Source organism: Aspergillus flavus, chromosome 4, assembly GCF_009017415.1.
Source record: "Aspergillus flavus chromosome 4, complete sequence".
Classification (NCBI taxonomy): Eukaryota; Fungi; Ascomycota; class Eurotiomycetes; order Eurotiales; family Aspergillaceae; genus Aspergillus; species Aspergillus flavus.
The window spans coordinates 3,913,053-3,928,913 of record NC_092405.1 but is presented as its reverse complement, the minus strand read 5'-3'; the positions used below and the strand labels follow the sequence as shown (position 1 = coordinate 3,928,913).

General features: G+C 48.9%; 5 protein-coding genes across 5 annotated transcripts; 2 read left to right on the top strand and 3 right to left on the bottom strand.

Annotated features, from left to right (window-relative positions):
- Positions 1-216: 216 nt before the first annotated feature.
- On the bottom strand, positions 217-6,210 carry F9C07_10433 (putative DEAD/DEAH box helicase; the record flags this gene model as incomplete). The annotated part of the gene is made up of 1 exon (XM_071507418.1): positions 217-6,210. One exon carries the CDS (start codon positions 6,208-6,210, stop codon positions 217-219), a length of 5,994 nt encoding a protein of 1,997 aa, XP_071366663.1.
- A 418-nt stretch (positions 6,211-6,628) lies between these two features.
- Positions 6,629-8,157, bottom strand: F9C07_2221971 (uncharacterized protein; the record flags this gene model as incomplete). Its single annotated transcript, XM_041292323.2, has 2 exons — positions 7,348-8,157; positions 6,629-6,981 (listed from the first exon to the last, which is right to left on the bottom strand). Exons 1-2 carry the CDS (start codon positions 7,571-7,573, stop codon positions 6,629-6,631), a joined length of 579 nt encoding a protein of 192 aa, XP_041146727.2. The 5' UTR covers positions 7,574-8,157.
- On the top strand, positions 8,158-9,563 carry F9C07_2283946 (putative phosphoric ester hydrolase). The gene has a single exon (XM_041286066.2). The coding sequence runs from the start codon at positions 8,309-8,311 to the stop codon at positions 9,383-9,385; it is 1,077 nt and encodes a 358-aa protein (XP_041146726.1). The 5' UTR covers positions 8,158-8,308; the 3' UTR covers positions 9,386-9,563.
- A 255-nt stretch (positions 9,564-9,818) lies between these two features.
- F9C07_2107050 (FMN-dependent dehydrogenase-domain-containing protein) lies at positions 9,819-11,425 on the bottom strand (the record flags this gene model as incomplete). Its single annotated transcript, XM_071509018.1, has 2 exons — positions 9,819-10,898; positions 10,952-11,425. The coding sequence occupies 2 exons, from the start codon at positions 11,423-11,425 to the stop codon at positions 9,819-9,821; spliced, it is 1,554 nt and encodes a 517-aa protein (XP_071366662.1).
- Positions 11,426-15,095: 3,670 nt separating this feature from the next.
- Positions 15,096-15,828, top strand: F9C07_10437 (uncharacterized protein; the record flags this gene model as incomplete). Its single annotated transcript, XM_071507419.1, has 2 exons — positions 15,096-15,132; positions 15,282-15,828. 2 exons carry the CDS (start codon positions 15,096-15,098, stop codon positions 15,485-15,487), a joined length of 243 nt encoding a protein of 80 aa, XP_071366661.1. The 3' UTR covers positions 15,488-15,828.
- Between the last annotated feature and the right edge of the window lie 33 nt (positions 15,829-15,861).

Genomic DNA, 15,861 nt, shown 5'->3' with positions numbered 1-15,861 from the left:
CTTTTGCATTTCTTCTCATGAGAGCTTGGATTATCTTTAAAAAGGACAGGAGTAGTGGTCGATGATTAGGTGTTATAAATTTTCTTCTTCGGTTAGGTTCATCCATTCCGTGCATTTTATATACTCCCATTTGTTCATGTACCTTACTTAGATCAACCAATTGAATTGTTTCATAGATTTCTATATAAATCTCTATTTCTATGTATAGAACATCATTCAACTCTTCTCTGGGTAATTGGCCGACTCAGGCACGACCTGTTTTTCAGGAGCCATATCCACTTCCACAGTTGGCATAGTCCATTCCATGCCAGGATACGAATCGCTGATGACCTTGACCTTGATGCCATTCTTAGCTGCCGTGTCTGGGAATTTGACAGACGACCGGATTGTGAGAGGAGGTCCGCCTCTATGATTATTCTTCTCTCCAGGCTTGCTCGATCCGGCATTGTTCTTGCCGCGGTTGCGCTGCTTCTCGACGGGAGGCCAGGAGATTCTCTTCAGAGCAAGTAGTTCTCCATCTTTACCGTCTGAGGCTGCGCTGCAGACTATCAAGAAGAAGCCTTCGGTTTGTGGCTTGGGGAATCGAGGTGCGTAGATTCTGTATTCCGAGTCCATTGCGGGGTTGCGTCTAGTCAAGGATACACTAATACCAGTTGCCGAGACCTTGGAGACTGATACCGATAGATTCGGTAGATAGGAGGCAGCTTTGGTGAATTGGGCGGCCTGAGGAGGAGAAAGCTGTAGTTTCTTGGGGAGAGTTGACACGGCAGCCGTAGGTAGAGATGAGAATGCAGCGAGGGAAGCCGGAAGGAAGGGTGCCTTGGCGCTGACACCAACGCCTGGTAGAATCGACAGTGGGATATCTTCAGGCCACCTGGCTGACTTAATGCATTGAAGCAGGGACATGAGCATTTGGCAAGCATGTAGGTAACCTAGTTCGGCCATGACATCGATCGAAGCCTGCAGAATACGGATGCCCTGATCTAGAACAGACGTCTGATCTCCGACATAATCGGAAATCGGAAGATCAATTCGCGACATGTAGGCTTGAAGCAATAAGAACGCTTTCACGTGGGGATCCCACATTGGTAGGTCTCCCATCGATTCAACAGATAGTGGCAAATTTTGAGCCAACTCTGCATTAATGAGATCTTCGTTATGTCGTACGGGCAACTCGTCGAATTCTGTCGCGGAACACATCCAGCTCAAGACATCATGGAATGTAGGGTTCGGCTTTGCATGTGCCATGAGGTACCGAATAGTCTTGTGTGACAAATAGTAGTAGCTCATGACCTTGCCAAATGGTGTCGGGTCGACCTCACCTGTTGCAGAATCAAGCACAATACATGACGACGCTGCTAGCTCACCGAGCGACTTATCGACCAGATCAATCATGAAATCTTGGGCTATAGTCTGAGCGGCAATAGTGTTGTGCTCCTCAGCCGAGATCTCCAAGCCGTAGTACGAAGGGTTCTTATGCAGTCTCCGGAAGAAAAATGTCCAAGTCAGGTAGTCCAGTGCATCTTGTTTTGTTGTAATTGTTCCTGCAGAAACTTCGGCTCCCAAGTGGTTATCGAGGACTTTGTGCAAAGTGGATTCTACCGGGAACCCAGTGTGCAAAAAATGCTTGTAGAAGGCTTTCTTCGAGTCTTGAGTGAAAATGCGAGCAATACCTGACGAGTCGAACTGCGGACGACCTGCACGACCCAGCATTTGCAGAACGTCAGTTAAGTCCATGTCCCTATATCCCTCGATCTTTGCATCAAAGAACTGGGTTCCTTTGACAACTACAAGATGTGCTGGAAGGTTAACACCCCATGCGAGAGTACTGGTCGCGACAAGAATCTGTATCTTGTTGTTTGCGAAAAGCTCCTCGGCTAGCTGACGATCAGATTCCACCAAACCGGCATGATGCAGACCGATACCGAAGCTGAGCGCCTCCCGCAATGCATCATCTTTGACTCGCGCGAGATTCAACTCTAAATCATCTTCCGACATGCGAACGAATCGACGAGGATTATCTTCCATTCCACAATAATTGATCAGATCCTTGGCAGTTAGACGAGTCTGCCTACGAGAAGCGACGAAAACAATCACGGGCTTTTCTGGAGAGTGGTTTTTGATAGCCAAAAAAGTTGGTCGATTCATGGACTGCATGAGTGGACAGAATCCACGTTGCTCAGGGAAACCATCAATGTAAATCTCGAGGGGGACAGGACGCACAGAGTGCCGGAAGTTGTACAGTCCTTCTTTCACACCCAACCAATTCGCCAAATCGGTGGCATTGGCGCAAGCAGTAGACATACCCATCAGCCGAACGGATCCCTTGGACTGTGAAGCAATGTAATTCATTCGAGATACAATGATCTCAAGAATAGGGCCGCGGTCACCGCCTAGCAAGTGGATTTCATCAATGATCACCAAGCTGACCTTACGAACGTAATCTCTAGTCTGCCAACTACGAGAGATACCGTCCCATTTCTCAGGGGTTGTGATAATGATGTCTGCATCTCGAATGGTCCGCGTGTCCGGAGTATTGTCACCAGTCAACTCGACCAACTTCAGACCCATAGGTCCCGTGAGGCGCTTTTTCCAGTCGTGGACTCGCTCGCGGACGAGGGCTTTCATTGGTGCGATATACACGACCTTTGATCCAGGCTTTTCCCTAAAAGCCCACCACATAGCCAACTCTGCAGCTACCGTCTTTCCACTTCCAGTAGGAGAGCCTAGGAGGACGTTGGCAGGAGTGTGATAGAGAAGGTGGAAAATTTGTGTTTGCATCGGGTTGAAGAACTGGAACCGCTGTCCATAGAGTTCTTCGAGAATAGGATTTTTGAGGGCAGAAATAGGCAGTGGTTGGAGGTTGAGAAGGTCTGTATAAACGCTCTCTGTGTCGGGACGAATAAGATGTTGGAATGAGACTGGAGTTACCGTTTCCGCACCTAACCAACGATCTGATATGGCACGAACGTAAATTTGACTTGGTAATGGGTCCGAAAGTGGGATGGTGAAGTTGAGCTCGTGCTCGTCATGAAGCTTCTTCCGGCTGAGGATGAAATACTCATGATGGTAGATTTCGGAAGTTTCCGAGTTTTCTACCCAGATCCAGTACGATTCTGAAGCTCCATGATGCCTGTCATTCCAAGTATACTCGGGATAGAGGGATAGGCGGATGCGCAGGACGTCGCGGTTTAGAGGTGCAATTTCAGCCTCCACGCTGAGTGTAGGGAAATTGTCTAATAATTTTGCTAGAGTCTTGCCCATTTTCTGGTTGTGAACCAGTTGTCCAATCTCTGAAACATCCATGTCCCTCATCGATTCGATAGAGGAGCTGGGCAGCCTTTCATCCAAATTTCTTAGGATGGGCTGGGGAAGATCAAACTGATGGAATGGGTGATCGAAGGGCCATATTTGTTTTTCAATGGACTTGCACATAGACAGCAGAACCTGGCATTGGTAACCCCAACGTCGGTTCAACGCAATCATAAATAAAGCGCGGCATATACGCGCTGCATTTTGTGCAACATAGCCGGTGTCCGATACCAATGCGAAATCTTCAACCTTAGCACGCGAGATATAGGACTGTAGCAGAATATTGGTCTTTGCATGAGGAGAATCGTTTCCACCCTCTATCTCTGTCTGGACGGCCTCTTCCCTTAGTCTGTTCAACTCCTTTGACTCGTTTTCTCTCGACTGGATATTGTCGAATTCACCACTCATACTAATCATTTTCAGCACGTCTGCTTCTCCTGCCTCGGCACGCATCAATTCGTTGAAAATCTCAATGCTGGTTTGTAGGACGTAGTACTGGCTTGCAATACGGCCAACATCCTTCGCTCGAAGTTCCTCTGTCCGTTCATTGAAGATGATCATTTGACTCTTTTGCAATACGAGGGCAGCCTGAATGATCAACTGGCGACGTCTTTGGACCAACATAGGATCGTCACGTATTTCAGCCCACTCAATGCCATAGTTCCGAGGCTCGCGCTTCATGCGCACAAAGAGGTAAGAATATCCTAGCCACTGTACAGCTTCCGGGACGGAGGTGACCGTGCCAAGAGAAATCTCGGCATTTAGATTGTCTACAAGTCGGCTGGAGAAACGAGACTCAATCGGCTGTTGAGATGTCACCGCAGAAAGATAATGGTGCAGTTTATTATACGTGGTACAGATAAAGCCAATACCCGTATCTTGGAATTGGGGACGACCAGCACGACCGAAGATCTGAAGAACATCGAGGATGCCAAGATCGACGAACTTTCCCTCCTGGGGATTGTATAGCTGTGTTCCCTTAATGATAACTGCTGCAGCAGGAAGGTTGACACCCCATGCCAGTGTAGCGGTACAGCAAAGAACTTTAATCAGGCCTTCAGAGAACATACGTTCCATCAAATTACGGTCGCTCCGGCTCATTCCAGCATGATGAGTTCCAAAGCCACTGGCAAAAAGATCCCGCAACTCACGAGCACGAGCATGTTTCATATCCTTGAGCCCATTTGAGTAATTTTCATGATCCTGGCAGCTGAAAAGATTCTCACAGCCCTCATCAGCAGCCATTTGCTTCAACATTCGAGCAGTTAGAACCGTATCTTTCCGCGAATGCACAAAGACCATGACCTGATGTCCTCTTTCAAGCATATCACGCACTTTCTCGTAAGATACAACATCGATGTTTTCTCGAGATTCTTTGGAGCCAGGCTTTCCTTTAACACCAATGAAGTGTTGCTCAAGAGGAACAGGCCGGAACGAACTGTCAAAGTAGAATAGACCAGCCATCTTATTCACCTTGAGGAAATCGGCGACATCGAGATAGTTGGGCAGAGTGGCAGAAAGACCAACGATACGGATGAGTGATTGCGTACTCTCGACCTGACGCTGGGTACGGGCTACCAAGGATTCGATGACGGCACCACGCTCGTCGTGAAGCATATGAACCTCATCGATGATCAGCAACCGTACTTTCTGTACAAGCTCAGTGTCTCCAGTGCTCTTCCGTGTTACCACGTCCCATTTCTCAGGGGTAGTAACAATGATTTGGGTTTCTACGATTTCGCGCTTTGTGAGTTGCATGTCACCAGTCAGTTCACGGACCTGAATTCCGAGCCAGGCCAGTCGCTTCCCAAGCTTCTCAGTGACTTCAGCAGCCAGCGCTTTCATCGGAGCCACATAAACAATCTTGAAGTCATCCACCTGAACGGCAAACTCCGTTGCCTCCGGTTGTTCAACAGGGTTTGGAATAGTATTCTTGCCAACGGCATTGAGAATCGTCAGCATCGCGGCATCCGTCTTACCAGCACCAGTTGGAGCACAAATAAGCATGTTTTCGCTTGTTTTGTAAGCAACCTCATACAGTAAACTTTGCATCCGGTTCAATGTTTTGTAACCTTTGAAGGTGCCTTGACATAGACCGTCCAAGGAAGATATCTGCACCAGCTTTTGCGTGGTTCCCAAAGTGCCTACCCTGGATGCTGGAACCTCCACCTCGGTGTATTTCTGCTCATCTATTTGCTTGCTACCAAGGGGCAGCCCGTATTTTTTTCCGCTAAATGAAAGCACGTTCCTATTGTCATGCGACTTGAAAACATGGGGATACTGTGGCTCCTGTCTCGTTTGCGCCGGCATCAATGGGGCATTTTTGTGTTCAAAGTCCTGCCGCCGCAGTGCCTGTTCCCGTTCTGCCCTTGTCTGTAACCTTCCTGAGAAAAGACCGTCCGTTTGCGCCTCTGGACCAGAGTGACCGCTCCTAAGGATTTCCGTCCGGTGTGCGATCAGCTCTATCACGAAGTCCAGGTCATCGAATCCAACGATCTCGGCCAGGGACATTTGCAATTCGTCATCTCCGCTGTCGGTCGCTAGCGCAGCTGTGATCTGTTGGGCTAGCTCATTGGCACTCAGCCCGGGCTTTTGAGAGGTTAGGCTCTGGCATTTCTGCTCTAGCCAAAACTGATCGTAAGACGACGCTGAGGGAGAAGCGAAACCATCGGATTCGTCGAAATCAGCAATAGACTCGTCGTCGGAGCTGATAACATCCCAGATATCGTCGACTGTACCGGGCGAAGAATAGTCGTCGTCAAGATCTAGATCCAAGTCACTGCCATAGCCAACCTGGTCTTTGGCGGGGTCTTTGGGAAGCTTTAGCTCTGCAATGGCCTGCCGCATGGCAGCCAGTTGCGTAAGCCACTGCGACTCAACAGACCCAGGTCCATTCATGATGAGAGACTGTGCACAAGGACAATATTTTAGAGAATGGAGACAGGCAACAGGAACAAAGCAAAAACTAAAAGCCGTGGAGGTGGAGTGAGATGGAGAGGTTGGATTTAAGCGGGCAGAACAAAAGACCGCCTAACCGATATGATTAGCGGTAGATAGGACCGGAGTATGCACTATTCCTAATACAGGGATAAAGATCTATTGGAAGGGTTGACATAGTCCATATAGTTGCACAAAGATAGCGCTTTCTATGCATTTATCATGGTGAAGCTCTAGGACAAGTTGGGTAGGAAGATGAAGGAGTAGTAAGTAAGCTCTGTTGATCATGGAGCTAAAAGACTTCAGCTATTAATTTCGTTGAAGACGTTGGTGGGCGCTCCGGCCGCAGCTGAGATGATAGGAATAACATGACAAGATATCACCACAGTGTGGGGTGCATGAAGCTATAAATCCCAAATTCAGAGTAATATGGTGTCATAATCCGCTGTAAGTAATCGGACCAATCATTTTGCCACATCCAGACTGCGAGAGCTTTTGAGAACTCCCAGTATTCAGGATACCAACCACCAAACTCCCAGTCCACAATTCCTGTGACATTTCCATTATTGACCATGATATTCGCGAGGCGTAGGTCTCCATGGATGAACACGATCTGATGCTTGTTCTGGGATAGCATGCCAGCTAAGAAGCTCTTGATATGATATCTTGGCACCTTCGTTTGATAAGCATCGATAAGTGCATTGTCGAAGGCTTCTTCAGTACTAAACGGTCCTTGACATGTATATTAGCTTTCCTGAATATTCATGCACAGACACTACCAATCTTGGTTGGGACAACCGTCCAAGATCGGATCAGCAACAGGTCTAAAATCAACCGAGCCTACATAGTCGCTAGGGGGGATTTCACGAAGTTTACGGATATACCCTTTGAGCTGGTTGGTAACACGATTTTTCGTCGCCTCATTATATGTCTCCCAAGCTTTGTCCAGACTATGGCCCTCCACAAAGCTTATAAAAATATAAGTATCAAATAGACTACTATAGTCAAGAATATCTCTGTGTATTGGACCGATAGTGTAACAGGCAAATACTTTTGGTACGGGCATTGTTTTTGTATTTTATCCAACAAAAATCATACTTTTCGCCTCGTTGAGTGTGATATGAGATCCGAGTTTCACCACAATTTCAGGAGATATCTTCGCAATTCTAACACCGCCCCAGTGGAAGATAGTGTTGCTCTTGTTAACCTTCTCCCTGACAGTTTCTGGATTGGGCACTGAAAAGCCAGGAGCTGAGCAAAGGATATCTACTCGTGGCTCACTGTCGACAGGTTGCGCAGTCTGCTCTTGTTCGCTGCTTGACATTATAGAGACAAACGAGAGGGCAAGCTAGTAAATAACTTAAAGGTGTAGACTGTAGACAACCAGTAAAAGAAGACAAGGAATGCTAGAACGTCAAGATGCCGCCCATATTTAGGTTCGCGATAGGTAACCTAGTGGCGGGATCGGTGCCTGAGAGGACAAAGCCAACCCAATCAGACAACTGTTTGGTTGGAGAGCCACAATATATAGATTGAATATAGATGAGTAAGACTTCGTACTAAGTCAATGTTTGAAAATGGGACACTCCTGAAATAACTCTAGAATACTAGAAGTACTAGTTCCTCAAATTGATGTTAGGTTCGAGGCAATGTATATATATATATATTGAAATACGAATGCCGTTTCCCCGCAAGTGAGATTCATGCCTGAATGAGCATTTGGCTATATAAGCAGCGAACTGTTAAGATATTATGAAACTAAAAAGCAAGAACACATGTATCTTCAAGGAAATACCCACATCATTAGATAAACCTTAATATCTAACCGTAAAGTGCTGGCATTGGTAGTGAGAATGCCAACGAAGTTGAAGTTGGGTCTCATGTATGTGACGAAGCATGTGATTGGCCGAACCATGGACAACGTCAGTGACCTCCGCAAGCACAATTTCTCCACCTCAAGGCAGTACAGCAGTCGAGGATAAAGACTACGGACGTACCCTCGGGTCTCCCTCGACCTACTCCGTACACTTCCCCTCTCCACCCTAAATCCTCCTCAACCATGACCTCTCCCTACCATCGCCGTCCTATACCAGATTACTTCCTCGCCTCCCCACTTGCCACCTTCCTCTATCCTCTCCACCACATTCTCCTCAGACTCCGCGGACCACCTCGATTACCTCCACCAGACGCCCACCCCATCCGAGTGGTCTGCATCTCCGACACCCACACGCTCGAATGGGACGATGTGCCAGATGGTGACCTTTTAATACACGCCGGCGATCTATGCAACGATGGCAGCGTGCGCGAGATCCAAGCAGCGGTAGACTGGCTACAAGGACTGCCCCATCCCCACAAGGTAGTCATCTGCGGCAATCACGACAGCTACTTCGACGTACGGTCGCGACTGGAAGAAGACCGGGACAAATCCTTCGCAACGGTCTCCTCCTCTACTGCCTCTCTCCGCTCCATCGATGACCTCGAGAGTCCCCACCGCATCGACTGGGGTGACATCCACTACCTTCAACACTCCGCCGTGACCATCTCCTTCCCTCCACCTTCATCCACCGGCTCTCGTGCCCGCTCCCTCACCATCTACGGCGCCCCTCAAATCCCCGCCCTTGTCCCCTTCGGCCCCGAACACGCCTTCACCTATCCACCCCACTACGACGCCTGGTCAGGCACCGTACCACCAAACACCGACATCCTCGTCACCCACACCCCACCACAATCCCATCTGGATCTCTCCCCTGTCTACTCCACCGGTTGCCCGTTCCTCCTCACAGAAGCATGGCGCGTCCAGCCTGCTCTTCACGTATTCGGGCACATCCACGCCGCCTACGGCATGGAGCCAGTTTACTGGGACGAGGCGCAGAAAGCATGGGAACGACTCTGTGCGTCGCGGCGACGACGGGCCCGTAACGGCCGTTTCAGCTCGCTCTTCGGCTTCCTCCGAGACCTATTCGATATTTCCGGATGGGTTGACTCGGCCCGGGTCGTGGTGTATGGTGTTTTGGGAGTGGTGTGGGCTAAAGTTTGGGGTGGTGAAAATCGCGGCTGCGGGTGGATGGTGAATGCAGCTTGCATGTCTCGGGATTCGAAAGGATTGTCGAATAAGCCGCAGGTTGTGGTTTTGTAAGACCGACAGAGTCATGTTAGTATGGTTCTTGGGGTTTGTAAATAGCCTGTGGAGGTAATGATTGACGTGTGCATGTACATAGGTTCGTTTGGTGCGCTATGCATGGTGTTTTTGCGGCGTTACCTCTTATAATTATTCATAATTCTTGTATGGGATTAGTTGAAGCATATGATAAAAGTTATTTAATTTTTAGATGTGTTCTTTATGTTTATATTTATAACCCAAACATCACGTCTATATGTCTGGTAGTAAGTAACGTCTTTTCACTAAATGTACAGGAATCACCATCATATATCGTCGGTCCACGTCCGACGATGGGGTATATACAATCGGCTATCTATCAACCAACAACCGTCAACAACATAACCGCAAAACAAGCTTCATGAGAAGAACATACAAAAGGAAAGGAAGCCAAGAATGAACATTTCAACCACTATAGCTTAGCCTTCTCGCTAAACCGGGGTGCCTGGAGAGGATCATAGGCACGGAGGGTCAAGGTGTCCGAGGGAACAGAAGCATGGTGGCCGCTGGTCAGGCCACGCACATCGATCAGGCTGGGGTTGAGATCTGAAATCTTGGTGGCTCCAATTAAACGCATGTTCATCTCCATCTCGTCCTTGAGAAGCTGCATCGCGCGGTCCACACCGGCCTGGCCGTACGTGGACATGGCGTACAGGAATGGCCGGCCGATACCTACACCCCGGGCGCCCAGGCACAGGGCCTTCAGAATATCCGTGGAACGACGGACACCACCGTCGATGAAGATCTCGATCTTGTTCTCCCAGCCGCGCTCGCGGAGGATGGGCATGACCTCTGCGAGGACTTCGATGCCAGAGGGCGCGGTGTCCAGCTGGCGACCGCCGTGGTTGGAGAGGACGACACCGTCCAGGCCCATTTCGGCGGCACGGAGGACGTCTTCGACGCGCTGGACACCCTTCAGGACGATGGGCATCTTGGTGATGGACTGGAACCAGGGGATGTCCTTCCAGGAAAGAGAGGGGTCGATGAACGACGAGATGGCTCTGGCAGCACCCTGGGAGCGGTCAACGGCATCGCCTCCGCTGGCTTGGACGTTGGAGCCCTCGTCGGAGAACTTGGAACGCATGTCCTTCTCACGACGGCCGAGTTGAGGGGCATCTACGGTGATAAATAGACCCTTGCAGCCGCGGGCTTCGGCATGTTGAACAATGCGCTTGGTGATTGCGCGGTCCTTGTTCACGTAAAGCTGCAGCCATTGGACCTGGTCACCCTTCTTGGCATCGACAATCTCGTCAAAGGAGCAAGAAGCTAGTGTCGGGATCATCTGGATGACATCGTGATCGTGGGCAGCGCGTGTGAGCACCACTTCACCCTCAGGGTTACCCAGCTTTCCAAGGGCAGTGGCGGTTACGTAGAAGGGAATCGATGTCTTCGCTCCGAGCATTGTTGTGGAGAAGTCAACATTCTCCACATCAACGAGGATTTGAGGACGGAACCAGATCTTGTGGAAGGCAGAGTGGTTTTCACGCATAGTCTGGACATGTTGTTAGCATGGTAGGTACTCTGATTCATGCTGTCGCCACCTACAATTTCATCATCAGCACCGCTAGAGTAGTATGCCCAGGCGGTCTTCTTCATCACATCCCGTGCGACTGCCTCGAAGTCCATCAGGTTGTAGCATGCTTGCAACGGGGGCATCCGCTTGATCCGCTCTTGCCGCTCGGTTTCTTCGGGGTCTGCAACCTTCTCTTCTTGTTCGACGGTGCTCATGTCAACCTCTCCAAGGTGCTTAGAGGGATCGAGGTATTTTTCCAGAGTGTCCGGAGGGTGAATAGGGTCGAATTCCTCGGTCGCATCCTTGCCTGCGTACTTCAGGATGATCTTCTGGCCACCGGGATGCTCTGTTGCCACCGTTAGAAGACTCAGCCTGAATGGACCGCGATATACTATACCTGGTAAGAATTCGGTTATATCGTACGCCTTTCCATGGATAATGACCCAGCAAGAGTCGCGGGAGTTGTGTTCGGCAACATCAGCGCCGGTGAGCTTGCCTTTGCTCATCTTGGTAGAAAATGAAACAAGAAAAGTGGTAGAAGATGTTTCCGTGGCGAGACGAACTGATCGGAGAGTAGAAGGAAACAGGAGGTTCCAAGGAAGCTATATATGTGGGCGAGATAGTAAAAGTCTTGTCCCAGAAATTCAAGAGACGAGGTTTACAGGTTAGGTTTAGACTGGACACATGAATGGACCTCGGGATAATGGACAGCGAATTGAGATGGGGCTCGCAGCAATCGGAGCGCACTCGTTGGTCGGAATAACGATAAAGAACGGGAGTTGATGTGCTAATCCGGGAGGCCTGGGGAACCATTGCGGGGATCCGATTCGGGCGACGAGTTTTCTCGGCCGACTTTGTTGCGACAGCTGCCAAGTTCCAGTCGGCTGGTACGGAGTACCTACACTACGGTCACCATCATTGCTGAACAACTTCCCGTGAACATTTCACGGAAACAAAGAGGGTGCCCCTTAACATCCCTTTAAAAAATTCTATGGGAACTCATTTATTCTCATCGGATATGATTTGGCAACAAATAGCGCTAGAGATCCCCGGCAATTGATCTACGTATATTAACTCGCGGTCCCCATGAGGTGAACCATTTCTGGAAGTCGCATTGGCAGCCTTCCCCATTCTTATCGGATTGCTGGTTCGAGTACTTCAAAACAGACATCGGAGATTCCGATTTGCAGATTAAGAATGTAGGTGGCAACACATCAGATGAACATTTTCCCCCTGTTCTTACCCTTGCATATGCAGTGTGGATTGCAATGTTTAATTGAAAGTATTGAGTTGATACAACTCCAGACATTATTGGGCCTAGACCTGCAGAAACATGAGCCGAGTCTTAGAGTCATATCACCAGCCAAGCAAGGGGCACGATGTTGTGACACACGCTTTTCCAGAACGAATGGAATAAGGGTTTGTCGATAAGGATAAACATGCAGAGACATTCTGCATGCATTTCCAAACATGGAATGCTGAATGCGTCTCAGAAAGAACACAAGTTAGCAAAGGGAGAAACATTGCCGAGGTAGATGCAAACCATGCAAACTACAGTATGCTAGGGAGTGAAAGCCAAAATTCCAGGCGGCAAGGCATCAAAGGCGCTCTGGGTCTCGAATCGATGCGTAAAAAAGATCTGAGGATGTAAGGCTGATGATCTCCAATCATATATTACCAACGCACGGTCATCTAACGGCTGTGACGCTTTTTCGCAAGCCTGCAATATGACGCACTTGGTTGTTCGTACGGCACCCGTGACACTCTATACTTACTAGGCAAATGAAGTGAAATCAGTAGTCTCGGAAGCAGGAGACCACTGCTTTTAAAGCGCATGCATGAGTACCTCTGTGATGATTAAATCTGGTTATGAATACCTATCATTTCAATGGTATCTTGCAATGAGATTTGACCGGAAATGCGCCGTCAAACAACGTCCAACCTTAACCTAAGTGCAATTTATGCTCTTATGCTTTTGCAGAAAATGATATTGATTTGATCTGAGAATCTCGCGCTTCGGAAGAAGTCATGAGATACCGACAAATTAACATCTCCGGATCTACTTTGGAATACATGGATGGCGCGCAAATGGAGAGTTGACTATCATTGAAGATAGGCTACGTAGAAACGGGGTTGTATTTCTCAACCTTCTAAGAAATGGTAAAATGAGTCTATTTTCTCCCCTTTCTTACATTGCGCACTATTGCCATACCCCTACCATGGCTGATGACTTCATTGAGATACCCTATACTCTATATGCCTTGTTTTAGGGAGCATGCGTCCAATGATAAGGTGTTCATCTGGTCTTCAGATCTCGATCTCCCACGCCACTGCATGAATTGATAGTACTGAAGCATCTAGACTAGTCTCAGGCTATAATCAGACCTTTGTGGAATCTTGCCCCTGAGACGCGTCCGTGATTCTATTCTTTTCTCTGCCTCGTGACTGTATTCCGGGACCTCCGGCATACACCGTGTCGTATCGGCACCGGCGTGCCGAGCCTACTGTACTTAAGCCATCGGTTTCCCGACCTGTTTCCTCCTGTGTAGCCGGCTCTGGAATATTGGTATGATGCTTGCCTACACACTTCGCATTTCACTGGCAAACCTCCCTAAATTACGGCACTTGTACCTCTGATCATGTCGAAAACTCATCACATATTTCCTATTACTTAATGTTGAGCACCAATAACACTTGGGACTCAACATATACCAGCACGATGACTAACCTTCATTCTCATTCGCATATTCGTTCCACCACATCAGACCAACCAATCGTTTCGGCATTCGGTGTGTGCTTGCAGATTTTTCTTTTCCAAATTTCGACATCAATTCTTTACTATCCCGTCGGAGCTTGGCCGGCTAGCCAAGACTTTTCTGCCCGGGAGGCGGGCCGGTTACCTCAAACGGTCTGATCCCGACGCTTCCCAGAGCCGACCGAGAAAAATCGGCATCGGCCCGCTGTCTCTATAACTCGGGATGGGTCTGAAGCCGGCCGAAGTTTTGCCTGAACACTGAGACAGATGCAATACGGTGGGTTCTGGCGTAGAAGAAGATGACAGACTGCATGCAGTGATGCACTGAACTACCGATGTGGAATGGTGTCAGATTTAGCCCACCTGAAATTCAGACAGGGATCAGATTTTTCGACGCTATAGCGGCTATACACGAGCATACAAGTCACTGATATAGGATGTGTCAACGAAACGGGCAGTGACAGCTGCGACGTCATTCTACAGACCCATCTCATGATCCCTAGCGGGAGGCGCCACACGTGTGGTCGTCATGGACAGCTGTCAGAGCGTACAGAGTAGATACTCGGATCGGACTATAACCGTTCGTTCGTCAGATAACATCATCTTGCAGGTATGCGACCGGGGGCGTGCGCACTTTTTCGGAGAACGAGCGAGCCTCGTCTCGTGGTGGGCATGAAGAGTGAACAATCGCCCGTTCGACTATCGCGACTGTTTCAGTCGATTGTGTGGGTTATGCGGAGCATTTTTTTCGCTGTACACACGATGATTGCTCGAGAGCTATCCGCCGCATTCCGGATGTAACATGCGCCTCTGACGTAGTGAGATGAAAATGTTAGAGAGTGTGTGTGGAAATGGGTCCATGTGAGGTTGAAGGGGGTCTGAGGGGCCAAAGAGTCCTGACGAATTACGCTATACCTCAGGTCCGCTGGGAGCTCAGGAACGATCAGCAATCATTGGTGTTTAACGAAGAGGACAGGCAACGAAGTTTTTGTCATTGGCAGATATAATGACGATTTTCACTTTGTGCGCGTCGTTTGTGGATCTACTGAAATCCACTTGGATCTGCTCGAGCATTGGCTGCTCCCCACCTTCGCCTCCACCACCCTTGGTTCCCCATCGCCTAGGACTTTTTGCTAAGAGGGCTTGTCCGATTCTTATCCCTGTTAAGGCGCCAATATCATGAGCTTTATTCCTGAACCCTGCTGCTTAAATCCCTTGGCACTTGGCACTCTATCCGTGAGGGGCCGCTATTGACGTATGTAGTTCCTGTTCTGGTTACTGTCGTGGGATGTTTGTGTCGGCTTGACGTTGTGTTCGGGCGCGGTGCAACAGACCGAACGTGAACGTGGGATTCTGGTGTATCAGTGCGGTACCAACAGATTTTTTTCGAAGCGAGGCAGAAGCTTATCCAAGTGGACTCGATGCTCAAGGGATCCGCATGGGACACGAGGGAGCATTGTATGTGAGTTACTAAGCTTATGCTGTTTCATGTGTGGCACGATTGGTGCCTCAGTTTCTACACAAAATGGGGCATATTAGGCACATTCTTACTGGTTGTCCTCGTCTTATGTTTTTCGGACCAGCCGACATTGACCATACGCTTTCAGCCGGTGTGTCCGGTGGAACAGTTGTGTCGGAGCAATATCAGCTAAAGGTAAGGAGTTGGGGATTTCGGGTTCCGAAGACTGCGGCAGACCGAGAGAAAAAAAAATCATTGGGTCGATACCACGCAAGGAAAATCATCCATGCAAATCCAAGGATGAAAAAACCTAAAATTGGGGACGTGGAGACCAATCCGCGTCTGAGTCTATGAGAAGCCGACAATCAAACCCACGGTGGAGGATACCCATGCGGTCATCAGGTTTGGCGTCAAATCACCGATTATCATCTTCCATCGCTACTGCGATAGGCAAATGATACGCCTACCTTAACATATGCTAACTTCGCTAAAGCAGACGCGGTTACTCGTGGAAATTGCTTTGTCGTCTTTTGATGAATAATTTCATTTCTTGATCAATGCACGAACATGATTGGTGCCATTTAACATCTCACCTTACAGGCTAACGCTAGGCCTTGTCGGGAAACCAATAAATGGGAACGGCTTCCCGAACAACGTCCGAGTGATAGCGTTCGAGCCGTCTTCTCGGCACGATGGTAAGAAGCTTTGGTAGACCGTGGATCCCGTTA